Raw genomic sequence first — 26,448 nt, 5'->3', positions numbered from 1 at the left:
CTGCGAGCGTCTAATAACCTCAGGCTCACGTTCTCTTTTAGCTGCTAGTGTCTGTGGTCGCTTTTAGACTGAGACTCACTGATCGCTGTCTTCACAGAACATTAGAAAAGAAAGAAACATTCTGCCTTTAAAGGAACGTTTTCAGCATCGGAAGAGCTTTCTGTTCAAATAGATGCACCGGCTCATACACTGATCTAGATAAACATGATAAAAAGTGTGGTTTTTATTCTCACTGGAACAAGTAACCTTTGATTTTTTAATGAATTTTACAAAAATATCTCTACTATTTTGCAAATCTTACTTTCTCCTGCAATTTTATTTTTAAAACAAGGCCTTAAAACTTTACATGCATCACAACTCGTTAGAAAAGCTGCCATAAAATCAGGAATTTTAGGCTGCAGCCGCCTTTATATTGAATTCTTTAATGTCCTTTTGGAACATAGATTCATTCACAATAGACAAATTAAATGAAAAGCAGACTGTGTTACTTTGACAGAAAGTGTGTTTTTTATGTGTTCAGTCTGATATCGATGATCAAACAATCATTCATACAGTCATACAACTGTTATCCTTTATGAAGGGATGTTTTAGGTGTCTCGCTTCTACTCTGCTTAAATGATGCCATTTTACAGATTCATTTTCTTTAAGGAAAATTACACTTTGTCACAACTGGATTTCAACATTTTGTTGCTCAATCCCTAAATAGGTCTGATATGTTGTATTTCATATCAATACTCACTGAGCTAGGGCCATCACAAAACACATTCAGATACTATTACAGATGTTTTTGGGAATCCACATTAAGTTAAAGATCTGCATAATGTTTGTACCAAATCAGTTGTTATAGTGATAACATATAATAGAAAGGATTGCTCTGTGCTAATAAGTCGGTATGTTGTGTAACCCTAAAACCTTGTGTGTGTGTGTGTGTGTGTGTGTGTGTGTGTGTGTGTGTGTGCGTGTGTGTCCTCCCCTCAGTGTCTCAGATGGTGATTGAGGAGGTGAGCGTCTTGCAGACTCAGCTGGAGATCGAGAAGTCGTGCCGGGAGAATGCAGAGGCCCTGGCCACAAAGGTCACACACACACACACACACACACACACACACACACACACACACACACACACACACACACACACACACACACACACACACACACACACACACACACACACACACACACACACACACTCAATAATCAATACTATGAGATTAGCATTATCAGGGTCCAGCTGGCATTAGCAGGAGAATAAAGTGAAGAGCTGAGTCAGGATGACTCTGCACAGAGACTATTTGACTGCATTGTCTCCATCTGCTGCTGCCTTCACAGCAGAAACTTATATCAGAATTTAATTATGTTTACATGTAAATACAAACAGGTACATTATATATTTTTTATAAATATATTTGTAATTATATCAATATGAAATGTATAAAAAAGTGTGTTCTGTAAACTCACCACCATGATGCTGTTTCTTAAAGGAGAAGAATATTTAGATTTTGTGTAGTTTTAATCACGTTGACCCCCTGTGACCTTTGACCTCCAGCTGAACTGCGAGAACAGGAAGTTGAAGTACCTGAGCCTGTCGTCTCGTCCGTGTCTGGACGAGCTGCTTCCCAGCATCTCAGACTGCATCGCACTGGAGGCTGAGTCGGACGCGGATGCAGCAGACGGAAGCCCCGACACCTTCACACAGTACCAACAGCAGGTTAAAGGTACATTACGTAGTATTATAGTTGTGTAGTACCGCCAACAGGTGAACTAAGTACCCGTGGCCAGAATACCATCATATGTTCCGAGTATATTTGGGCTCCTCAGACAATGAATCCTCATATTTTGGTTGACCCCCAACCTCTTTTCTAGAGCTAGAATCCTGAAATTTCCCTACCGGCCCATTCTAACCCCCAACGCATCAAATAGAGCGCTGCAGGGATATTTTTGTAGCATCATCCTGGTTCCTTTGATAAAAAGCCATCGGATTTTGGATTTTTTGCAGAAAATAAGCTCCATGCTGTGTCAGTCTGTGCATGGAGGAGGTTGTGGTGGATGGAAGGGTCAAACAAACACAGGGGGGCGCTGTTCGTTTTCCGTGTGAAAGTTACTTAACTGAACTTCTGAAACTTAATTTAACGCAAACCGAACTCACCGAACTGCGACCGTTTGGTTGAAGCTTTTGATTGAGACACTGAAACCTAATGGACAGATTTTCATTAACTGTGCTGGAGATAATCACGGTCCCAACACGCCGCTTGACCTTACCTGTAGTGAGACCATCCGGACAAAACTTACACTTACACACCAGAAATATCAGAATCTAATGTTCCTTTAAACATCTTCATGCTGAAGGATGAACATTATGTTTAGGGCAGTTGCTTTCTGAAAAAGAATAGATACACAATGAAGGTATGTACCAATGGTGTGCAGTTTCTAATCAGTTAATATTCAAGAAATAAACGTACTGTTCATCTCTGTGTTGTCAGAGCTGAGGGAGACGGTGAACACCTTATTGGAGGAGAAGAAGAATTTTGTGTGTCAGATTCATGAACAGCAGAGACGGATAGAAGAGCTGACTTCACAGGTGAGAACATATCACAGCACTTAAAACCAGTAGAGGAATCTAACTGAGTACATTTATAGTGGAGTAGAATGCATCTCTATACTTTTAATGAAAGTTGGTATATTTACAAGTACTGATACATTATCTATATCAGGTACTTACTGCCGAGTGCTCAACCCTACATGACACTACATTTATAATTGATTGATTTTCAGCTGATGACTGTTTAAGATGCGCACTGGTGTCAGATTTTGTTGATTTTTCTTTCACTCTTTGCAGTCAGACAAAGATCAGGCCGAGATGAAGGAGCTCCGTGAAACTGTTGCACAACAAAGCAAAACCATTAAGAGATTCAACCGAGGTGAGCCACACAGAATACCAATGTCACTTTAAATGTGCTGATCTGTTGCTCTCTTTGTTTATCCTGATGTCTCTCTGTCTCTGTAGTCTCCATGATGGCGGCCCAGGAGTACGATGGGATGAAGGATCAGCTCGACTTGGAGCAGAGCCTGAGAGTCAAAGCCGAGACTTACGCACACGAGGTAAAGAAACGCTCACAGAAGCGCACTGCTGGACACGGTACAAGAGAGAATGCGGAGCTGGTGTTCAGAAGTTTGAAACTTAAAGCTGCATTAAGGCATTTTCTGGCCACTAGGGGGCAGAAAAACGTCAGAACACAGCCACCACAGTTTCACAAGTTTATAAAGTTGTTAGCTAACATAAACAGTTGCCTATTGAGCTTTACTTTGGTCTCCAACTACTACAAAATATTACTAAATTTTATTAAGATTCAGTGTTTAAAAATATAAAAAAATAATAAAAATTTTTCTTTTTTTAAATTTTTTTTTTGTAAATTCAGATATTTGTTAGATTTACAGTTTTGGGTGCAGCTAGGCTAATAAAAGAATAACCAAAGAAAGTCTGGATTGTCTTTGCAGCTTTGGTTGGAAGCAGAAATTAAAGGAACATTCAGCATATATGTAATGTATGGTAGAGGTTTTTGTTTAGATTCAGTTTGTGTCATCCACTCAGCACAGCTTTAACTAATCTTTTCACATAATGAACATGTGAAAATATCACATTTGAGGAACATAATCTTCACATTATTCATAATCTACGCTCCAGAGTTTGTCCTCATGTATGAACATTTTGTGCGACTTTACTGCTTCAGCCCTCTGAAGTGATCTGGTCCGATGATATAATTAATTGCTCTCCATGAATTAAAAGCTGTGGAGTGAAGCTGTGGTTAGCCTCGGTGATAAACGCTGACCTGCATTGCTGTGTTGGTAATTGATGTGTGTGTTAATAACCATGTGCCTGATTAATGAAATGTCCTGAATCTGGTGTCTACTGACCTGAAAAGTGAAGAGCCTGCAGGATGAAAACAGACTGCGTGTGATGGATACATTGGGATGATGTGTTGGTAGTAAAAATGTAGAATCTTCATCTTTCTCCCACTCTTTTGTTTTGTTCTGCTCCCTCCTGCAGATGCTTGTGAAGCAGAAGGAGGCCAACAGGCAGAGTATGCTGCTGCTGCAGAATGCTGAGCCCAGCGTTCAGCTTCTGAAGGCTCTGGAGGACGTCGCGGCCATCACCAAAACCCTGGAGGAGGAGCGTCTGCAGCATCAGCAGAAGGTAAACCCTGAAAGCTTGTGCAGCTTCAGTTTATCGCGGGACGTTGATGTTTGTCCTGGCAGAGCTGACGGCGGGTCTGTCATCAGATTTTCATCCAGTTTGGTTTTCTCTGAAACCAGCTCCCCGCTGGGGCCAAAAATGGCTATTATGAGAGTTGTAAGAGTGAACCGAAACAGTAAAGTTGGAGCTGGACGGTTACACAATGAGCTGAAACTCACTAGAAAGCTGCGTAAAGCGGAGGGGAGCTGCAGGTTCAGCTGTTAATTGTCTGTAAGTTCATCACTATGAGTTAGCTCTATCTGCTGTGAAATAGAGATGTTTGAGCTGGCTGTTATGTTGTGTTTTGTTGGCACACCATTCACTTTCATTATGAGGCACACAGGCAACAAATTCAGTACATTTGTGCAACAGGAAAGTGAAAAATTATTCTGTCCGTAATATCTGTCCCGTGATTCGGATCAGCTCCAAAGTTTTATGGGTTCTTCCTTTCCTTGGCCCCTGCTACACCCTTCCAAGTTTCATGAAAATTGCACCTAAGTTGGATGTGTCACACTAAAGTTTGAGTATTTTTTCCACCACTAATTTTTATCAAAAGACTTTTTATGATGTTACCTGAGGTTATATAGGAGTCATGTGACCTGCAAGCCTACAGTAAAACTACAAACTGCCTTTTTATCAAAAAAAAAACCTCCCTTTAATTGTGTAGCCGTGATGTAAACCATACAGTACGTGTGTGTGTGTGTGTGTGTGTGTGTGTGTGTGTGTGTGTGTGTAGGTGGAGAGCCTGGAGGCACAGCTGGAGCAGAGCTGTGTGAAGAAGCAGCTGGAGGCTCTGCAGAGGCAGCTGGAGCTGCTGGAGGTGGAGAAGAAGGAGGTGGAGGGACGACTGGAGGAGTCAGAGAAGAAGAGCGAGGAGCTGGAGAACAGAGGTGGGTGGAGGTGGAGACGCGCGCGCACACACAGAGCACATAATGGAAACAGCAGGTGGAGTTAAGGGGGTCTTCAGTTGGGTGAATTAAGAGGAGATAAACACACACACACACACATCCAGTATAAGTACACAGCATAGCAACGGGCGAGTATCTACGCCTGAAATCAGGGAGGAGGATTTAAACACTCATTTCTAGCCGCAACGCTGAACCGCCATGTTTGTACAGTAGCCCAGAACAGACAAGCCAAACACTGTTGTTTCCCCTTTGCACTTGGAAAGGGAGGATGAAGCATTCCTTTTAAAAGTTGGATGGAAACACAGCTGTTAAAAAAAAACATATAAAACCTAATGTCTGTGTAGAGGAGGGTCACTGGTGTCTTCTTCCTCTGTGGCCTCTCTGACTATTTGTCCAACACAGACCATTGACCCATCTGCTGCAGGAGAGCTGGCAGAATCTCTCCCTGCGTGCGACATGGCATCTGCCTGCGTTTTTTAAAATGGGTCACGCGAAGTCACGGCCAAAACCACCAACTGACTTCAACCAGAGACCGTTAAAAAAGGACAATAAAAACAGAAGCCTCTTTCACTGGTGTCCAGAGATGGTGTGTTGGGGCAAGAGTCTTCACTCTGGAGGGCAACGAGGAGGCTTGAAAGATTTCCTCCGACAGACCTCTTCAGTGGAAAAGCATAAAAAACTAAAATGAGATAACATGACACAGCAGTATTAAAGCAGCAGCAGTTGTAGTAATAGTAATAGTAGTGGTAGTAGTAATAGTAGTAGTAGTAATAGTAGTAGTAGTAGCAGTAGTAGTAGTAGTAGTAGTAGTCCTGCAGTAGATGTCAATAGTATTTACTGTTTCCATTGTTTTCCATCCTCTCCACAGTCCACGAGCTCCAGGAGGAGACCCAGAAAAACATCGCCATGACGACCAGCACGGGACCCCCTCCCCCCGAACCTGGGGTCGCCCCGCCTCCCGCCCCTCCCCCACAGCCGCCTCCTCCCCCTCCTCCTCCCCCTCCACCTCCTCCTCCACCTCCCCCCTCGAGATGCAACCCCCTCAGGTGAGGAACCGCAAACACACGCTCCACAGCACGCGGCACACGCCACCGACGTGTTTTGTGGTTACAGTACGAAATGGCGAAACAGCGCAGGGTGACCAAAACCACAAACGTGGCGTGGTGGAGCGCCTTCTCAGAGGAGACTGTGTGACTGAACATGACTTTAATGTGTGATTTATGCTAGCCTAGTGTACAGTTTCAGTATGCAGTTTAATTAAGGAATACTTTATATATACGGATTATATTTACTGTCTGCTGTTTTATTCGAGCTTCCAGAAATGGCACAAAAATAGTGTCTATGACTTAGTGACATATTTCATGGATTTTTTAAACCACTGGTTCAAAACCAGGGGGCCCCAACCCCCTATCAGAGGTTGCCAAAGCCTCAGGGGTACGAAGCCCTCTAAAGTATACAGTATTTAAGACACAATCATTGTGGGAATGATCATTTTTTGCATCATAAATTTGATTTTGACAAAAAAAAAAAAAATATTAAAATGATGATGTGACATTTTTTGGAGTCTTAACAAAACCAAACCTGTTTTCTTACATCTGGAGAACAAGATTTGTAGGCCAGGGCATTCCTTTTTTTAAATATTTAAACTTAAAAGACTCTCACAAGACCTAAACACCAGCTATATATAAACTGCAGTCTGTATTAGAAAAGCACACAGTTAACAGAACCAAAGAGCTGCGTCCCAACGTCATGTGTAAAAAAAAAAAGCCTTTTAAATATTTATTATATTATTAAAAATCATACGTATGAACAAAAATATAAAAAATATATTTAAAAATAAATTGGCTGGTTTTTGTTGTGCATTGAATATAATAATAATTGAATCATATATGTCACTTAGTCAGTTTACTGATGATAGAAAGGGGAAAACTAAGGATAAAGGTTGGGAACCACTGTCTGAAATAAAAATAATAGATCTTAACTTTTAAAAGTAACAATTTTATGTAGTTGTCTTCACATAAATGAAGAAAGTACCGAGATACAGGCCTACTGTAATCATTTATGATCTGTGTTTCTGGTCAGCTGATCATTCCTACAGAATGTGAATGATTCTCAGTTGTTGTCTCTCCGTCTCTCAGCTCTCTGATAGCCATAATGAGGAAGTCGTCAAAAGGCTCTAAGGTGTCTGTGAAGTCAGAGCAGCCTCCAGGTGAGTCTCACTACACTACACCATATTTATATGAAGTGTCCGAAGAACTGCTCCGATCTTTTACCTAAAGCCGCTACGAGAACCTTCGTTTTTGCGTTGATTCTGGCGGCCCTCCGTGGACATCTTCTCGCTGATGGTCTCACCTTTACTGTATGTCATATTGAGTTATCAGTATTAAACTGACACTGCTGCATAGCCAGTTAAAAACTCCTTGTAGTGCATTTAAGTAAAAGTAGAAGCATCAAAATATACTTAAAGTACCAGAAATAAATGGATTTAAGATACTGAACCCCAAATCGGCTGACCGTGTGAATGTGTCAGAAAACGCTGTATAAATGCTGATAACTGTTTTCTCCCTGTAGCTGGTGAGGGAGTGGATGACGTGAAGTCGAAGGCGGTGAACGAAATGATGGAAAGGATCAAACACGGCGTCGTCCTGCGGCCTGTCAAGAGTCAGGAGAGCAAGGTGAGGACGAGACGGGCAAACCTCGACTTTACTGACCCGTATCTGTGCAACCGCTCCTCTACCGAGCTAGATTTGTAAGGAATTCTAAAGCCAATCGCTGTCTAGTGATTGCCACGGGCAAAGTGCACGCACACTTCAGGTATTAGATATAAACCCGACCCTGGAGCTTCCTTCCACAATCTACCATGTCAGTGTTTCACAAAGCTTTTACAACAAACAAACAAATAAAAGATACTAACTACACGTACTATTCCTCTACGTCTACAGAACAGACTCCTCATCTGAGTCAGGGTCTGACTGAGTGAATAATGTAGCCTGAATGGATGAATCTCTCCTTTTATACTAGCCAGCTTGATGCTAACTTTAACTAGCAAGTAGCAGGGGTCCAAAAAAAGAGTACATGTGATTCTAACCCCTTTTTTTATTACTTTTTATGTGGGAAAATCATGTTCAACAAAATAAGTATTTTTACACACTTAAAAACCAGTCAGGAGGGGATCTTTAAACTAATCTCTTCTAAAAATTCCTGAATCTAATTAATTGTGATTTAATGAAATAAAACTTTTTTGTTGCCTTTTTGCCCACAAACCTTTAAAAATAAAGCCTTTTTGCCCCGAACTCCTCTATAATTTTCACCCTGCATCAACAATAGTTGAGGTGAAAGGTCAAAGGGCAGAGCTAAAATATTCCTCTGAAAAAAAATCAATCTTCAGTTCGAAACAGCGTCAAAACAAAACGACACTCCTGCTTCCTCCCTGTGGAACATGTTTGACGGTTTCCTCCTCCCGCTGTGAGGATGAGGAACGTCAACGAACGCGCTCGGCTCCGTACCCGATGTCGTCTGAATGCACTCTGTCTGATTGCTCTCTTCTCTTTCCTCCCCATGTTCCTCCTTTGTGCCGCCACAGAGAGGAGCCGTAAAAGTGAGTATATTGACGTTTGCATCAATCTTGTGACATGAAGTCGCCGTCGCTCTCTGGGGAAAAAGAGACGTTTCCCCTCCCTCTGACCCCCACTAACCCACACACACACACACACACACACACACACACACACACACACACACACACACACACACACACACACTGCAGAACCTCCAGTTTTAATCAGTTAAACACACATCACTTTAACTTCCATTTCAAATAACTTCATGGGCCGGACACTGTGTGCTTGTTGTTCCTCTCTAAAGGGAAGCTTACTAATTGGGAAGCCCTGCAGCACCAGTGTAGCAGCCTTTCAATCAATCCAGTCAGCAGGCAAAGTGAGTCTTTTTCCATCAATCCCCGGTGCTGTCATGCCACACTCTACACTGTAAAACAAGATTCATTGAACTCAAAAAAATGTTGAATCTGATTACTGTAAGTAAAACTAACTCAGTTTTGTGAGTTAAAAAACATTCTTGATCAAGTAGCTTTAGTAATTTTAAGTGACACTGACTTTGTCCTTTTTATACTTTGATACCCAGAAAAAAGTACTTAATCAGGAATGTTTCTTGAACTTACGAAACTTAACCAAAAGTTAATTTGGTTAATTAAAGCTGCCATATTGTCATTGTGTTAAAATGTATAGTGTCTTTCATGTTTTAAGATGTTTTTTATGTTGATTTTGTGATGGGTTTCAAATTGTAGCACTGTGCCCAAGACAAATGATTCATATCCGTATCTGTACAACCGATGAGCTAAAAGGTTATATAACTCAATTAACCACAATACTTGAATTGAAATATGGAAAATACAAACATGTGACCTGTATAAGAAACATTGAAATTCAATAAATGTAGAAACATGAACAAACTATTTCCGGACACTCAAGAAGTTTTTGGAACGATTTCAATCTTTTAGTTTTTGAAATATGCTCATTTTTATTTAATTTTTGAATCTGCTCCTCTCCAATGAATGTTGCAGCTATGGTTTTTATTTTAGATTGATTAAAACAGGATAATGCAAAAAACAAAGTGAAATCATTTGTGTTTCTTTCCCCAGCCGCCTCCAGTCTGTGAGGAGAAGCAGCAGGAGAGCGCCATGGAAGAACTGAAAGGCATCCTGGTAAGAAACATGGCTTTAGCTGATGTGGTTGCTATGGAAGGAAATTCAGCCTTCACAAACTCTACATCCTCGGTGTTCAATAGGGGGTCCTCAGAGTTACTGCAGAGGGGCCGCCAAATTACTCTGATCAGTTTCTGTGTTTTTCTTTTTGTTTGTTGGTAATAAAAAATTAAATATGTCTGAAAAAAACACATTAACAGCATGAATCCAACATGTTATTAGATGCATTGGCTTATTTGTAAAAAAAAAAAAAAGGAAAAAAATTATTAAATAACAATTCACACAACATTGATGAGAAGAGACGAGACGACCCTAACACTAAGAGTTATAGTCACCATTTTTAATTTGGATGTATAATTTCCAGGTCGTGTACAAAAAAGAGGGGTGATTGTCAATTTCAGTTTAAAGTTTAATGTTGTAATAAGATATATAAAACCTGCTCTATATGAAAGGTGTCCAGAGATAACTTCTGTTATCAATACATGTATTGATTTCCCCGATCCAATATGTCAGCGTGTCCTAGAGAGTGAAGAAGTTCTGGATTCCAACGTATTCACTTATTTGGTGAATAATAAACTCCCTGCAGTGACGGTTGTTTTTGCCTCCAGGAGACGGTGAAGCGGAGCCCCAGCCGAGGGTCTCAGGAGTCGGGGCCGTCGCCGTCTGGGAAGAAGGACAGTGAGCTCGAGGTCATCCTGAGACGCCGACGCAACAAGGCGGGAGAAGCTGGCTCCGGAGGTAAACAGGGGAATTTTTTCCTCCTGGAAATCCTTCTGCAATCAGGGCTCGTATAAACCTTCCTACTACATAAACTCTACAATATGTGAAACGTTTTATATAATGTATATCTCAGGTACAGTAACAATACCACACTATTAAAATACTCTGAGTTAAAGTCCTGCATTATGATATAAAACATTCATGTAGAAGGAAAACCACAATTTTCTAGGTAAAGAGAAAGTTATAGCATGCTGAGCAGAGAATCATCACACTGTTGTATTCTCCTCCATTGGCAGCCATTGTATTTTGCAGCTATTTTCTCATCTAACTCTGTGAATGAATGCTTTATTTTGACCAAACCAGACTAAGAAAGACAGTTTGGGTGACTTTTATTTTGTGTCTGGCGAGTTAGAATAATTTACGGTTTATGAACCCGGGAGGTAAAATGAGTGTTTTTGTCAATGGAGCAGTTGCCTTCACACGTGTGGAAATATTAGTAACAAAATGTACTTAAAGTATCAAAAGTATAAGTACTTCTTAGGCAGAATGAGTGTTATATAATTGGATCATTAATATTGATGTATAAATATTAAAGCGGTACTTTTGGTAGTAGTTGGTGGAAGTGGAAATGTAGTTTACTCTATAACAATGCATCATATTTTATAAACCTGTATAATTGGAAGTAAAATCTTGATTTGTAAAGTAATCAGTAACTATAATATTTAAATAAATGTACTGGAGTTAAAGTATAAACTACCCTAAAGTAGAAATACTAATATCAATTCTACCCCAACATCCTCTTCATGTGTTTTAAACACACTTTTAAAAGGAGAGAGAAAAATGTCCATGACTCCTAATATCCTTATGATAGGAAACTAATTCCCAAACATCTTTACTGAGCAGTGATCAGCGGTGGCAAAGAGGATAAAAACTAAAACTGAGGGCTCACATGAGGTTGAGCTGTTAACGATCGCATTGCTGTGTCAGTCGATTTTCAGAACATGTGGTGCAGAGGTCAGAGGTTCGACTCCCGCTGACACTGCACTCAAAATAATTTCATGCTGTGAGGGAGGAATAATCTTATCCGCAGTGTCTGTGTGTGTCCAGCAGAGGGGGCGTGCACCGCAGAATAAACACACAGACTGTAGGACTACAACCAGGTCAGATTATTGCTGACATGGATTTATCTGCTTTTCCATGATTGATTGAATGAGCCACGACTGCTTGAGTTCAAATCTGCAAAATATTTAGATTCATTACACGACGGACTCTGGTCTGATGGGAAGTTGGTGAGAGTTTAAAAAAACTTTCCTTTTGTTTTCTTAATGTAGCAAAGAAGGGTCAAAGATACAGGTTATTACAGGTGATGGACAACCTAAAATAAAACCTATAATAACTTGGCTAAATGTGTTTTTCCTTCAAAAACAATTTGAAAAGGACACAAGAGAGAAAAGTATGACTTGCTTTTTATTTTTCTACAGATTTGGTGCACATAATGCTGCCAGAAAATAGTGATCAGAGAAAAATGACCAACTTTCATTTTTGTTATTTGTTAAATGATGTTAAATATCCAAAGGGATAAAATAATGGAAAAAATATAATATAATACAATGAGAAACTGTAAACTGACCTAAAATAGAGCAAACCTAGCGTTTCCTGCCTGTCCTCCTCTGACCCCGCCTGTCTCATTACCCGCCTTCATTCCCAAAAACAACACATCCATTAAAAGCCAAAGTGCTGAACTCTAAATTCCCTTAGCAAACATTTAGGTGTCAGGTAAGATAGATGTTCTACACCACTGCTAAAAACTACTGCTGAACACACTTCCAGCAGAGGTTGAAGACATGCTGGAGCAGGGAAAGATTAGCATTAAGTCCCCAACACAGTAATTCATCTCGTAAAGGTGGACATAGAAATTAAAAAGAGTAGAATATATAACATCAGCAGTTGGCCCAATAGTGAATAATCAGCCCCAGTGAAACGCTCTGTTTAAAGATTTTAAATCAAAATCAGGACAGTCAGGGACCTTTTGCAGGTTCTGGTTTGAATGTGGCATCAGATCTTTGTTTCTCCTTTTCATCTCCAGATGAGCGGGAGGGCCAGATGAGCCACGTCTCCTCCTTGGACAGCCTGAACGGGACACGCACCAGCAGCGACTCGGGCAAGGATCCAGAAGGGCCGGGGGGGCTGAGCGTCCCCTCGGACTCTGCGGGCCCCAGGGTTAGCCCAGAGAGACGGGGGTCAGGACCGGGGCCTGTCGTGGCCAGGAGGAAGAGCTCCGACACGGGCAAAGAGCCCAGAGTGGGCTCCTGGCAGGAGAGGAGGTCCTGCAGCTCTCTGTCCGAGAAAGAAACAGCGGAGTCCCCGCTCAGCAACGGCTGCTTCAACAGGTGGAGCATCAGAAACATGAACCGCACTTTCACTATCGATTAATCTGCTCGTTCTTAAAAACAACCAACTGATGTCGAGTATTTTGCTCATACACAATATTTGGGTTAATTACTCGATTGTCGTTAATCTCTGACCTTTCCTGTCTTTGTGTCCCGGCTCCACAGTGTGGGGGAGGATGATCAAAATGCGACTGAGAAGTGCGTCAAGTCAAACGGAGTCGAACGCGCCGGACCGGGAGAGGACGCACACGCCGCCGCCCCGGTCAATGGCAGCACCGACGCCGAGTGCTAAGATGGACTCCGGGGATCCCGGGCTTGTTTCTGTAACCTGATCCACGCATTTATTGGTTTAGGGTGCGATCACACGTTTGCCTTTGTTGACTGTGTCAGAACCAGAGTGGAAAAGACTTTGTGGTACTTTTGTGTTTGTGTTTTTCAGATTTACACTTATCATTTAAAGGACTAGTGTGCAGGATTTAGTGGCATCTAGTGGTGAAGGTGCAGATTGCAACTAGTTGAAATCAGATGGAATAGATCCTCCTCAATGTTACACACTGGACCTTTAACAATGAAAGAAAACTCACATGACGAACATGTAGCGAGTTTTAGTCCAAGCGTGTCACCCTCATGCTGTTGAAAAAGTGTAAGTCCAGAGTTTGAACATGCTTGGTGAACGCACCCTATCCTGTCATTGTAGAAGCCCTACCTCCTCAAACAACCTGTATCCGTCACTCATGAGTATTTGAGAAATCTTGCCAGCCTAAACCAGCATTAGTTCATGAAGTTCATGAATTTGCTGGTTAAACTTAAAATGGCCATTAATTTCTGCATTTTATTATTATATTTATATAGTTATCCAGTATTCATATGACTGTGACTGCTTTCCTTCCTGTCTCAGAGTAGGTGATTCATTGGCCAGTAACGTAAACATAGTCCATTGTAGGGATGGTACTGCATTAATATGTTTAATGCAGTGGTTCCCAACACGGGGCTCAGGATGACTCACAGGCGAGAAGAATAAAGACGGATTATTTCTGGGGGATTTTTCATACTTTTGTAATCTTTATTCTTAGTGTATAGCTTTCTACCTTCAGGGGTCTAAAACTTACTCAAATGAAACAGTCGAAAAGGGTAAACACCACTCTTAAATTCTCTTTCTCTCTCTCTTCTTTCTTCCCACATCAAAGCGACTCGTGATCTTTTTAAGGGATGAAAAACCTAAAGGTTACGGACCACCGGTTTAATGTAACATTGGCTATTTTGAATGCGTAAAGCGCCACATCCATTCTATACTTTACTTGTCCCGGTTTTCCAGACTGTTATCTCCACTGCATCGACCAAAAACATAATCCACCATAATTGAAACCGAAACTGAAGATGCAGTAAGCAATGCAGCTGAATGATTTCACATACAAAATTTCCCCAAATAACCAATCCAGTGCAGTCGGTGTGGGGCTTTCTACAATGACATCCTCAATGATCCAACACCCAGAGCATTTATCAATCTGCTGTACATCCGTACTTCTCTTTGAAGGTTTCCGTGGAAACAAACCCGTGGATCCAGGAGGACAGACTGACTGAACTGTACGAGGGAAGCTGCACCTTTTTGCACAGAACCTCAGTTTTCTTCAAACACTTCAACTTGTACAATGACTGCAAAGCTTTAGGTTGATGTTTTTTTTCTCTACTCGATGCACAAAGGATCTGTTCAATATCACTTTGTGTCATCAGAAGGAATGCACTGTACTGTTTAGAATCCAGCTCTCCAACTTCTTCTGCTTCTCCTCCGACCCCTTTCTTCGTTACTGCTAGTGGTAGTTGGGGGTGCACAATTGATTGATGTATATTCATAAGTCTGCTATTGGCTTCATCAGTGGCAATATTGGAATATATTTTACTTTATTTATGCTGCAGTAAAATTTCAAATGCATGAATAGTGTGAACCACTGAGGCAGATATTCACGGTTAGGGTTGGGACAAACTGCTCAACTGAAACAAACTGCAATAGGACAGAAATATTGACATTTTTGATCATCGGTTAATTTGAAAGCATCTGTAGTTTCCACCCTGTCATCATAGTATTTAGATAAAAAATCTAAAGACTAGATCCTGAACACTTTAGACTCACCATAGATTCTGCAACGATCTTACACCAAGCAATACCAAACTGTTAGATGGTACAAACATACTGATGACGTAGCTTTTCTTAGAGCCTTAAAAATGTGATGTTTGGTGCTACAGGAAAGGTTGCACTGTTATTCAAGTCCAGTGGGTTCATCCTCTGGGGATATTTAGTTGGTGAATATCAAGGCAAGCTTAAATCTTAATATTTAATATGTAAAAATTGAAAGTTTAGCCTGTTGCTGGTGTATATGTGGCGATCACAAACAGGCAGGACAAATTTCATAGCAATCTGACCGGTAGTCATTTGATTATTGATTGAGTATTACACCGCTTACCCTCAGATCTCATCGACAGCCGGACAAAAACACACACAGTAATTTTGATACATCCGTAAGAAGTCCCAGCCCTAATTGGCCCTTCCTAAGTCCCGCCCCCCTTTTTCTCTGTGCTCCAATAACAAGAGAAAGTTGACCAAAGTTCTGACTGAGACTTGCTTAACTGTTATTGGAGCACAGAGCAAAAAGGGGTGGGACTTAGGAAGAGGTAATTCTGATTATTATTAGACAATAAAACACATTGTAAGGTCGATTTAAGTTGGCTTTCTGAGCAAACTGTATCCACTCATTAAGAGATGTGGCTGAGAGCTCCAGTATTCCTTTTTTTTTTGTTTTCCAAGGTCAAGAATGAACCTTCAGCCCTGATTGTGCACCCCTGTAGTATCCAGGTATTTATCTCAATCATGAACTTCCTCTCTTTAGTCCAACCTCTTCCTGAGTCTAAATGGAGGGAGGCTGAGTGCAAACACCCAGGAACAATTTTTACAACCAGGGTAAAACAAAAAAAACGTCCAGAAAGCACTGAATGTGGAAACACTCTTTTCCTTTCTTCCACTTTTGCTGCTGAGGCTCGTGTCCAGGTTTCAGCGTGTCGACTATCAGTGCGTCGTAAGGCTTGTGAGGGTTTGTGGCGGAAATCAGGCAAATGTGGAATAGAAATATGACTGATACTTCAGGTTTAGAGGAACAGAACAAGAGGTTTCTCCAACAACAGCAAAGACAGTAGCACAGTTCCAACTAAATCACATCCAACCAAAATGTTCTCAGGGTCCTCTGCAGGCGTTGACAGCAAAATGTTTGGGAGAAGAACAGAAAGCCATTTTTTTCTTTTTTAAACTCGTGGTTAATATGAGCAAGCTTTGGAGGAATGAGGTGCTTGTGTACTTTGTCTACCTCTCCACAGACACCTGCCTTCAAACCTATACGTCCTGAATTACATTTTGTGGTGTGAAACCTAATGAGATGCTGTCGTAGTCCCTCCACCAGAGATGTCTTCCACACGCCTTCCTCCACTGAATCAGAGTCCTGTGTGCACACATTCTGAGACGCCCTCATTGTTTCTGTACTCGGTCAACACGCTCACCATCACATCTCACCGTGCATTCCTTGACTTTTTTTTTGTAGGGGCCTGCTGTCTATATATAGCTTTCCTGACACGTGATGCAACATTGAGAACAATTTTGAAGAGTATGCAATTACATAAGGCACATTTGTATGATGCTTTCACACCTTGTCACTCTTTCTTAAAACACAGAATCACATTTAAAAGTGCATTTTGTTTCTGTCCATTAAGTGTATTTTATTCTAATGCAAAGGAGCAGATGTTAAGGAGTTAATAAACTGTTAGGCTGCACATGAAACAACCTACCAGAGCCGTTAAGCCGCCACAGGCCTGAATATTATGCATATCGAGGCCTTGCACAGGCCTTCAGACGGCTGTAGAGTCGGGGTTATGTTTTAGGTCCTTGTACTGATTGCATAGTTGTTAACCAAGTGGCTACTTAACAAAAAGGATTTACTGTATCTGACAGAGTTTGGGTGATAATAGATATTGTGTGTGTTTGGGATATAAATGGAGTGTTAAAAGGTTTTTTAAGACATGGATTTTCATTTTAGCATCACTTGAAATAAATTGCAATTCAAACAAAACTTGTGGTTTTTTTCTACTATTTGAAGACGGAAGCAGCAAAAGCCACTGATGGAAAGTAGGATAAGATAAGATATGGCCCATATGTCCCTCTGATGATAGTGGATTATAAACAGGCTGTTGTATAAAGCAGTGGTTCCCAACCTGGGGCTCGGGACCCTCCACTAGGGGTTGCCAAAGCTTCACAGTGGGTTGCTTCTTGATTTTAAGGGGTGTAAAACAACTTCTGTGAAGCAAACTGGATTAAATTGTAATTCTTCTAATTTTAGATTAACATTAAAGATCTAGACTTTGAAGACATGAACAGAAGTTATGTTCACAGAGCCTTCACTCTCTGATAAAGAGCTTTGTTCTGTGTTAGAAAAGTATGCAGTTAAAACAACCAGAGCTTGCTGTTGAGACCAGCTGGTTGCTGGGCGGGACTTAACACAGCTAACTGTGATTGGCACACTCATTGTTATCTTTTAAAAACAGGAACTGATACACATCTTCAACTATGCACCAAATAATAATAAAGTAAATATTTTAAAAACAGTAATATAAGTAATATTGTTTTTATCTGATTTTGATGTTTTGTTTAATTATATTTTTCTTATTATTAATAACAATGTGGGAGGAAACCGAGGCACTCGGAGGAAACCCATGCCAACACAGTGAGCGCTCTGTGCTCCTCACAGCAATGGTGTCAAGGCTCAGAATTGAACCCCTTACCTCATTGCTGCGAGGCCACAGTGTTGGACACTGAGGCACCTGTGTGGCCCTGTAAGTCTTGAAGTCTTAGTTACTTTCCAAGTTAAACACTCTGTGCTACCAGCCGAACTGAGGTTGGTAGCACACAGTGTTCTTCTGGACATGTTTTTTTCATTGTTATTTCAAATGTGGGAAAAACTGAAGCACTCAGAGTAAACCCAACGTCAACACAGTGAGCACGTGTACTTACAGCATTGGTGTTAAGCCCCCGGAATTTGTGGGGTTTTTTGACAAAATGACAAAGCGATAAAAGGTGGGTATCTTCTGCCTGCCCCCCGACTGCAGATCAGCAGCACAACTGCAGCAGCTGGCGAATGGTTTGGCCATTTTTTTGAGAAGCCCTTTGAAGAACGTCTTAACCCTGGTCTTTTGTGGTGTCATCAGATGGCTTTTTAGAGTGTCAATTATAATTTTGTAAAGAAGTGCATCCTCTAGCATCAGGCTCAATCGCACTCCATCTGCGCCGCCCATCTTCTTGCGCAAGTCCTTGTTCACCGCCTTCGCTATGCTGTTAATATGGTTGCTCTTTGGCTTAATAGCAGCGGCAGAGTCTGCTATCTCCGCCCAGAGCATCTCTTTCAGTGTACTGAAAGAGTTTTTGAGAAAAGGCAAATCAGTCTGCCCACCTTTCATAATCTGGTGAAGCAGCCCATACACCACAAGCCCACAGGATGCTTCGTCCCACTTGTGGACTGGGTGCGCTTTGGCCTTACGTGCAGCTTTAAAGGCCTTGTCACTGACAGCTGGCTTATCAGTGACAGAAGCTGGTGCTGATTCCAAAACAGGGCTCACCAAGGGCCCCTCCACAATAACCACTGCTGCCTTGATCTTCTTCAGAGCAATGCTCATGTGGTCCCTCTTGTTCTTGCGCAGTTGCACTTGCTGATTGAGCCAATTCCACATTAGCTTCATAAAAGCGTCCACTTCAGCTTTAATCTCGACCCGAAACCTCAACTCGCGCCCTTGTTTTAGATGTTGTAATACTAACTCAGTCAGCGTCATAGTGACCATTTCATATTGGTCAGTTGAAATGTACCTGGCAATTCTTTTATAGATGCACTCTGGGCCATTTTCCTCTTGTTTGATCATGTTGTCCACCACCTCACCCACCCCGCCAATTAGCTCCTCCACTGATGCTTTTTCTGGAGGTGGGAAGCAGCTAAATTTCCTCCTCAGCTTTTCCACAAAGCTAAGGATTGACACCTTGGCAAATCGGTGGATGAAAAAGGCCTTAATTTTTCTTCCTACCCTCTTCCAGCAGGATATTTTGATAGGCTTGGACTGTGATCCAGGCGGTGTGCTGAATATCTCCAATTTCAGCTCCTCCACTATATGTCTAGCTATGCCAGACGCTGCTTGGTCTGCATCCTGGCAGACACTTGACACAAGCAGATCGTGTTCATCCTGTGAACTCTCAAGATTGTAGTCAATCGGACTGATAACATCTGCCTCGTCCTGCAGGATCTTCTTCACGGCTTCAGTCGTTTTATCTACGAAGCTCTCCACGCTGTTTTCGTCTTCAAAGGGAAGACTCCACGACTCCTCAGTTCCATGCAGCTCAGTGTCCTGGTCAGCTGATTCTGTAGTTTCATCAGCTTCCATTTTTTGCTGATCTTTCACGTTATTATGCGAGCTGGAAGTGCATGTGATCTCAGAAAAACTATTTTCTAGTTTGTCTTCTTCAAAGGGAGGTACAAGGATCTGCCACGGCTCCCTAGTTTTATCAGGCTCAGAGTCTTGGTTGAGTTGAGTTTCATCAGCCTCCATTTCAGGAGTCCGCTGAGCTTTTTTGTTACACGAGCTGGACTTACAATTCACCTTAGCTGCACATTTTTTTAGGATCTTCGCTACGTGTTTCACGATTGTCTTTAGTCTGCAGGTGAAGGACCTGGAGACTTGCGGTTCATTTCCTCTGCTGCTTCCACTCCTGCAGAGCTCAGAGTTTATGCGCTCTGTAACTTCTTTCGTCACAATTTCAGTCACTTTTTCTGTGCTCGGACAAGTGATTCCGCCTGAAACACCCGTCGCCTCCGCAAATGTGAGTTCAATAATGTCACCCAGACACTCGCGGACTTGGCTTTCAGAAATCTTCTGTGATCCATCAGGCTCAGAAGAGTTCTTCTGGGATCCATTAGATCCAGGAGTCGGGGTCAAACACAAGTCATTCTTTAGTTGGCTTTGTTTAAATGAATCATATATGTGTGTACATATAATGTTTACAATATTGGCACACATGTCTGTTATTATTTCTGCTATCTCGTCGTCAACAGACCCAGTCTCCAGCGTGGACCACTGCACTGCAGTCAGCTGGTCCAGGAACGGACGGACGAGTGGCCGTAGCTTATCTGTGGTGATAAGTGGTGGGATCCAGTCCATCTCTCCTCTGTTGGTGGAATCCATTGTCTGTTGTGAATACAGTATGCTGTCTGCGGTCACTGTTCTTGTCTCCTTGGAAGGAAGTGAATGTCCGGGATGTGGGTGCTATATGTAGACATCCAAACGGAATGTTAGCGTCACATTAACCTTCCAATTCCAATTGACTTTGATCTTTCAGTGACATCATGACGTGACATCATGACATTCTAGAGACTTCAAAGCAAGAAATTATTCGAATTTAAAAAAAAACATTCCAGCGTTAAAAGAGTTTTAAAAATACACACACACACACACAATTATACAAGAATTATATTAGGCCTATTTCTGAATGACAACAGTGCCAAATAGGAAAATAATGAACAGGAAAAAAAAAAATAAAGAATTAATACTTCTGAAATCCAAAATAGGGGAACAAAAAGCGAGCTTGATCGGGAGACACAATTTGTACATTATAACAAATAGGAACATTAGTGCTGGTGCTGGTCTATACATGTAACTATGGATTCAAACACACTTAAACTTTTGACACTCTGAGTTCCGAAAAGGACGAGAGTTACATCTAACTGCTCCATAAGCTCCGATATTAATCAAGAGCATTCATTTCTAGGGAAAAACAGACGTGCCAGGTTTTAAAATGGCTGTAATGGTCACATTTTTTACTTAATCCACACAAATTGACCTACAGGTTTTGAATTACGGGGTCTTGTCTCAGTGACACAGACAAACCGGATGTTCTTCTACTCTGGTGGAAATTAACACAGCTGACTGTGATTGGCTCAATTAAAATCTGTCATATATTCATGAGTAGTTCCTCTAATTGATCCACTTTTAATGTCAGCCATTTTGTCCCTTTTCTATTTCTCTCTCTCTCTCTCTCTCTCTCTCTTTCTCACATACACACAAAACACACACAAACATAGAGACAGATGATGCATCTCCTCTTCCTCACACAAAAATAAAATAATATATTTAAAAAATAAATAAAAGTCCGATAGAGTAACTCTATTTCAACAGGAAGCACAGGGTGACCCTTGTTTTTAATAATAAATACCCCAATGGCTTGTTAACATCGGGGAAAGTGATACATATTTTTTTTTTTCAAAATAAAATCCCCAAAAAGTAACTGGAAACTGAGGCTGTTCCTTCAAAATAAAGCCCCTAGGTAATAACTATCTTAACAGGAAACTAAAGATATACTTAGTTTTCAGAATACATTTCTAAACAGGAACTGTATCTTCTCTCTCAGGATACGCACACTGTTACTGAAACATTTTCTAGTTTCACTCAGTATCTCAAAATAATGAAAAACTTTCTCAAAATTTTAATTAGTGTTAATATATTATTTTGAGGTACCAAGTTAAAATATTCTAATTTTGAGATACTAATCATTATTTTTTGTGTAGTCTATATTAATTAATAATATCTGTTTTTATTGAACAATTTAAATGTTCAAAACTACAAGGTATACAATAACAATCAGCACATTGGTGACATAAATAATAAATTAATCAAAGATAGAGTACAAATTAAAAATAAATAATAATAATTTAATTAAATAAATAATAATAATTTAAATAAATAAATAATAATAATTTAAATAAATAAATAATAGATAGTTCAAACAGGGGCTTCAGGGAAAACCTTTTCATAATGACTCAGTCAGGTATTAACGTTACTTTTTTTGTTATTTAACACAATCAGACATTTAAGCAAAGAGCTCAGTTGATTTTGCGATTTTTTTTTGTTTGTGAATAAAGAATTTTGCATATAAGATAACAAAGTTCACAGGTGTTCAAGAGCATTATCTTCTATTTATTAATAATTAATATAAAACACACAGTCCTCTTCTTCTCGGCCATTTGGCGGGCTTCACTAACACTCCGAAGCACAAGATGGCGGCACCGCTCAGCTACCAACGGGTGACCAACCGCCGCCGCTCACACATCACGTTACAGTGTCCACGATGGCGTCGCAGTACTACCAGGAGATGCAGGAGAGCTTCAAAAACAACAACAAAAGCCGAGAGTTCCCGGCTCACACGGCCAAAGTTCACTCGGTGGCGTGGAGCTGCGACGGCCGGAGACTCGCCTCCGGTTCTTTCGATAAGACAGCCAGCGTCTTCGTCCTGGAAAAGGACCGGTTGGTGAGGGGACTCGTTCGGATAGCCTGCTACCGTTAGCCTCGTCCTCAGTGGATGAACGGAGGGTTGTGGCTCCGGCTCAAACTAACTAAAGTGTTTATATAAAGGCTATATTATATATATATATATAAAGTCACAGCTTTGTGTTATATATCATTATCTATGCCTCTCACTGTGGTGGTTGTTGGTTTTGTTTATGTTTTCAAGACACAACACAACAAGTCAGAAAGATGTCTAACGTTACACTTTGTCCTGAATTCATCGTTTTTACATATTATAATGTTCTCTTGTTTTAACCGGGTACGGGTTAACAAACAGTGTGTAGGTCATTTTTAAATAGTTGAATGAATAATTTGTTTTAAGATAAAATATTCCTTTATTTGTCCCACAATGGGGAAATTCAAATGTTGCAGCAGCAAAGTGGATAGAGAGAAAAAAAAACCAGTATAAAAACAGTAAGAGTCGGAAAATAATAAATAAAAACACTATGTAGAAGAGAAACAGTAAGAATCCACAGATAGTAGCAGCAGCAGTTGCACATGGGCAACAGATTGAACATTGTTATTGTCAACTGGAACTAGTTGTTTTCTTTAATCCATTAGAACAAGGTTTGTGTGTAAGGTTTCGGGGCAGGGGTACACAGTATGGGATATTGTAGTGCTGCAGATGTAAGAAAACAAAAGTATTAAAAGTGTGATGCATCGTATTTTGTAATTGTTTAATTACATGCTAATTTAAATGTCCCATTATCGACCGATATAGGCTGGATATTGGATACCGCACAGGTGAATGAACACCTGTTGAACCTGAGTTTGCTTCTGTCCGCCAGGTGAAAGAAAACAACTACAGGGGTCACGGTGACAGCGTGGATCAGCTCTGCTGGCATCCAACGAACCCAGATCTGTTCGTCACAGCGTCCGGAGACAAGACCATTCGCATATGGGACGTCCGCACCACCAAATGCATCGCCACCGTCAATACGAAAGGTGGGACCTCAGTTCATGTTAGTGATGGACTCAACAACAAAACCTCAATCATCAAAAGAAGGCTGTTTTCTGTCTGTTTTGCTCTGTACAATCTGGATGAAGTTGAGTCGAGTGCGAGTTGTGATTGTGAACATCGATAGTATGTGAGGACTCTCAGACGCTAGTTTTCACAGTAACACTTCCTGAATTACACCTCCTACGACTCCCCACTGCTTCCTCCGTCTGTTTCCCTCCGTCCAAACGAAAAAGACAACAAGTAAACCAATTCATAGAATCATTTCAGGGGTGTTTTTAAGGCAATTTGTCAAACAAAATGTAATTAAAATGACATTGTGTGAACCCTGACTCCCAGATAAACCAGTGACAGAGAGATTTCTCTAATGTTGGTTGTTTTTTTTGTTTTCAGGAGAGAACATTAACATCTGCTGGAGCCCCGACGGTCAGACCATCGCGGTCGGGAACAAAGACGACGTGGTGACCTTCATCGACGCCAAGACGCATCGCTCCAGGGCGGAGGAGCAGTTCAAGTTCGAGGTGAACGAGATCTCCTGGAACAACGACAACGACATGTTCTTCCTCACAAACGGCAACGGCTGCATCAACATCCTGAGGTAGGAACCAAACGGAGGGGAACCACCTGTGTGTGTGTGTGTGTGTGTGTGTGTGTGTGTGTGTGTGTGTGTGTGTGTGTGTGTGTGTGTGTGTTTTGGAGCTGAACAGTGTGTTTGTTTGCAGTTATCCAGAGCTGAAGCCCATCCAGTCCATCAACGCTCACCCGTCCAACTGCATCTGCATCAAGTTTGACCCCACGGGGAAATACTTCGCCACAGGAAGTGCAGACGCCCTCGTCAGCCTGTGGGACGTGGAGGAACTGGTGTGTGTCCGCTGCTTCTCCAGGTCGGTTTCTGTCTCTGTGTGTGTTTTATATGCTTTAATTGATTACACAGGACTCCCATACGTCCCGATTAAAGTGACATGATAATATGACTCCTACCACTGTGAGAATACCTCGTATTGATCATGGATTTCTTTTCATTGCGGCTGGCGCCGTAGGCTGGACTGGCCCGTGAGGACGCTGAGCTTCAGCCACGACGGCAAGATGTTGGCCTCTGCGTCCGAGGATCACTTCATAGACATCGCCGAGGTGGAGACGGGTCAGTACGACAAACTCACGGTTCAATACGTGACCGTTTGTGAGAAAATTCTGTCCTGTATTGTCCCAGAAAATCTCCTGGGAGTGTACCTGGAAAATTAGATCCCTGAAACTGGAAAAACTTGGAAATTTAGAGATTAGTTTTCCAGTCATGGAAACCAAAATCCTGGAATCAAATAATCTATGCTTAAGAGGAGTTTCACAGGTCATAAATGTCTAGAATTCTTTATTTTTCAATGAAATATGGTGTTCAAAATCAAATTCAAAATGCTTCAAGTCAGTTCAACATTTAGAAAGCTCCGAGAGACTCAGAGAGTTAAATTACTGAAGCGAGCTGTGGTGGCTTTCTTCGTTTTTTGGCTTTAAAAGAATCTGACGTGTCTTTTTTTTTTTTCACTTTCAGGAGAGAAGCTGTGGGAGGTGCAGTGCGATTCTCCGACCTTCACCGTCGCCTGGCACCCCAAGAGGCCGCTGCTGGCCTACGCCTGCGACGACAAGGAGGGCAAGTACGACAACAACCGGGAGGCGGGCACCGTCAAACTGTTCGGCCTTCCCAACGACTCCTGAGACGGGTCAGCTGAGGTTCTCCTGGAAGAACTAGTTAGCTCAAATTCCTTATGATCAGTCAGACCTAAGAGGGAGCAAAGTAAAGGAAGGATCACAAGGACACATTAAAGGAAACATTAAAAACTTCCGGGCACAGCCTCACAGATGCTTCTGCTTTGCTTTTTGGCTGCAACTCCTAAAGCAGCAGTAACCTTTCGCCACCAGCAGATGGCGCAGCTGGCCTACGTTCCCTTTAAAAGAGCTCGATTCCGTTTTTATACGCAGATAAAAACACAACTCCCATTGCTGTAATATATTGTTTTTATGTAAAATATGCGTTGTGTTTTGATATTAAACTTGGTCTCTTTATAAATCTTGTTTCTCTGGAGCCCTTTTTATTAATTATGCCATATTAATGTCACAATAATGAACTTCTCTGAGGTGGATATTCAGATGTTTGAGGTGCAGTGACTTCTGGTTCTTGACTGGAATAAATTCAGTTTCAATCTAATGTAGAAAAGGAACCGTTGTGTGTGCCTGCTATCAGTATCAATCACATACGTTAATGTGTATTAGTATAAAGTCTGTGTAAAGCTAGAGTCTCTAATTACTGTGGACCTTGATCCGTCCCTGCCTGCCTGCAGCGTGGGAGTGTGTGCTGGATTATGAAAGGAGGAGGTCGGAGGGGGGAGATGAAATCAACATGTACACAAACACAAAACCCCCGCAGCCCCTTTATTCTCACACACTGGCACCCAGAAAACACTCCTGCCTCTGCACACGAGCAGCAGATTGATGTATTGGTGTTATATGAGACCTTATTAAATATTAAACACAGTTCACCGCGAATATAATGGAGGGTTCCTCTTTCACTGCAGCTCCAGAACATCAGTTTTGTTGGTGGGCGTGGTTCGGACTCTTTCCTTCGTCTCTGAACAACACTAACCCTAAATCAACCATCACCTGTCTGTCTGAGCCGTTTCCTCTTGACCACTTCGTCCTCCGTTTGTCGTGACAGACGCACGCAGTGTGAGCCCAGATCCGAGGCCCTCGGCCCGGGCCTGTGACAGGTGGTCGCTCCCTTTCCGCGGAGCCTCGGACCAGCAGGCGTCAGGATGTTTTCACCTCGCAGGTTCCTGTAATCTTAGGAAGGATGTCACAAGGCACTCCTCAGGCCCTACTTTAATTAATTTGAATTTGGTTCCACACCACATGAGAGCTGTGTTGTCCAAGAAGCGCACAAAAGCTTCCTGTGGGGCGAGGGCTGACTCACCTTTGTTGGTAATTGCATGGAAGTCTTCCAGGTAATTAATTCATTTGTGAATATGTGTGGCGATCAGTTGGGTACTACTTGGTGTTTTCACTGCTTCAAAATACCTCAAAATGTGGGGGAACAGGACAGACCCTTTTGAATTTAGCAG

General features: G+C 41.6%; 2 protein-coding genes across 3 annotated transcripts in view; both read left to right on the top strand.

Annotated features, from left to right (window-relative positions):
• Positions 1-17,078, top strand: part of shtn3 (shootin 3) — a 36,200-nt gene extending 19,122 nt beyond the window's left edge. The window contains exons 3-18 of one of the 2 annotated variants that reach the window (XM_051419914.1): positions 979-1,073; positions 1,547-1,715; positions 2,481-2,578; positions 2,837-2,918; positions 3,005-3,099; positions 4,046-4,192; positions 4,968-5,121; positions 6,008-6,185; positions 7,278-7,348; positions 7,711-7,814; positions 8,723-8,737; positions 9,004-9,075; positions 9,797-9,859; positions 10,471-10,597; positions 12,666-12,969; positions 13,135-17,078. In XM_051419914.1, coding sequence (XP_051275874.1) covers positions 979-1,073; positions 1,547-1,715; positions 2,481-2,578; positions 2,837-2,918; positions 3,005-3,099; positions 4,046-4,192; positions 4,968-5,121; positions 6,008-6,185; positions 7,278-7,348; positions 7,711-7,814; positions 8,723-8,737; positions 9,004-9,075; positions 9,797-9,859; positions 10,471-10,597; positions 12,666-12,969; positions 13,135-13,261 — 1,901 coding nt within the window. In that variant the 3' untranslated portion in view covers positions 13,262-17,078. Of the gene's footprint in view, positions 1-978; positions 1,074-1,546; positions 1,716-2,480; positions 2,579-2,836; positions 2,919-3,004; positions 3,100-4,045; positions 4,193-4,967; positions 5,122-6,007; positions 6,186-7,277; positions 7,349-7,710; positions 7,815-8,722; positions 8,738-9,003; positions 9,076-9,796; positions 9,860-10,467; positions 10,598-12,665; positions 12,970-13,134 lie in introns of both variants that reach the window. The other variant, XM_051419913.1, reaches the window with a different exon arrangement.
• A 5,059-nt stretch (positions 17,079-22,137) lies between these two features.
• thoc3 (THO complex 3) lies at positions 22,138-25,400 on the top strand. Its single transcript, XM_051420127.1, has 6 exons — positions 22,138-22,345; positions 23,172-23,328; positions 23,735-23,939; positions 24,064-24,225; positions 24,382-24,482; positions 24,885-25,400. The coding sequence occupies exons 1-6, from the start codon at positions 22,166-22,168 to the stop codon at positions 25,046-25,048; spliced, it is 969 nt and encodes a 322-aa protein (XP_051276087.1). The 5' UTR covers positions 22,138-22,165; the 3' UTR covers positions 25,049-25,400.
• The last annotated feature ends 1,048 nt before the right edge of the window (positions 25,401-26,448 follow it).

Source organism: Dicentrarchus labrax, unplaced genomic scaffold, assembly GCF_905237075.1.
Source record: "Dicentrarchus labrax unplaced genomic scaffold, dlabrax2021, whole genome shotgun sequence".
In the NCBI taxonomy this organism is placed as follows: domain Eukaryota; kingdom Metazoa; phylum Chordata; class Actinopteri; family Moronidae; genus Dicentrarchus; species Dicentrarchus labrax.
The sequence above is the reverse complement of the archived record's forward strand: the minus strand, read 5'-3'. Positions and strand labels throughout refer to the sequence as shown.

Coding starts and splice junctions, on each gene's coding strand:
- thoc3 (XM_051420127.1), top strand. CDS start 22,166: ATGGCGTCGCAGTACTACCAGGAGATGCAGGAGAGCTTCAAAAACAAC. Junction 23,329..23,734: donor CGCCACCGTCAATACGAAAG/GTGGGACCTCAG, acceptor TTTTGTTTTCAG/GAGAGAACATTAACATCTGC. Junction 24,226..24,381: donor TGTGTCCGCTGCTTCTCCAG/GTCGGTTTCTGT, acceptor CTGGCGCCGTAG/GCTGGACTGGCCCGTGAGGA.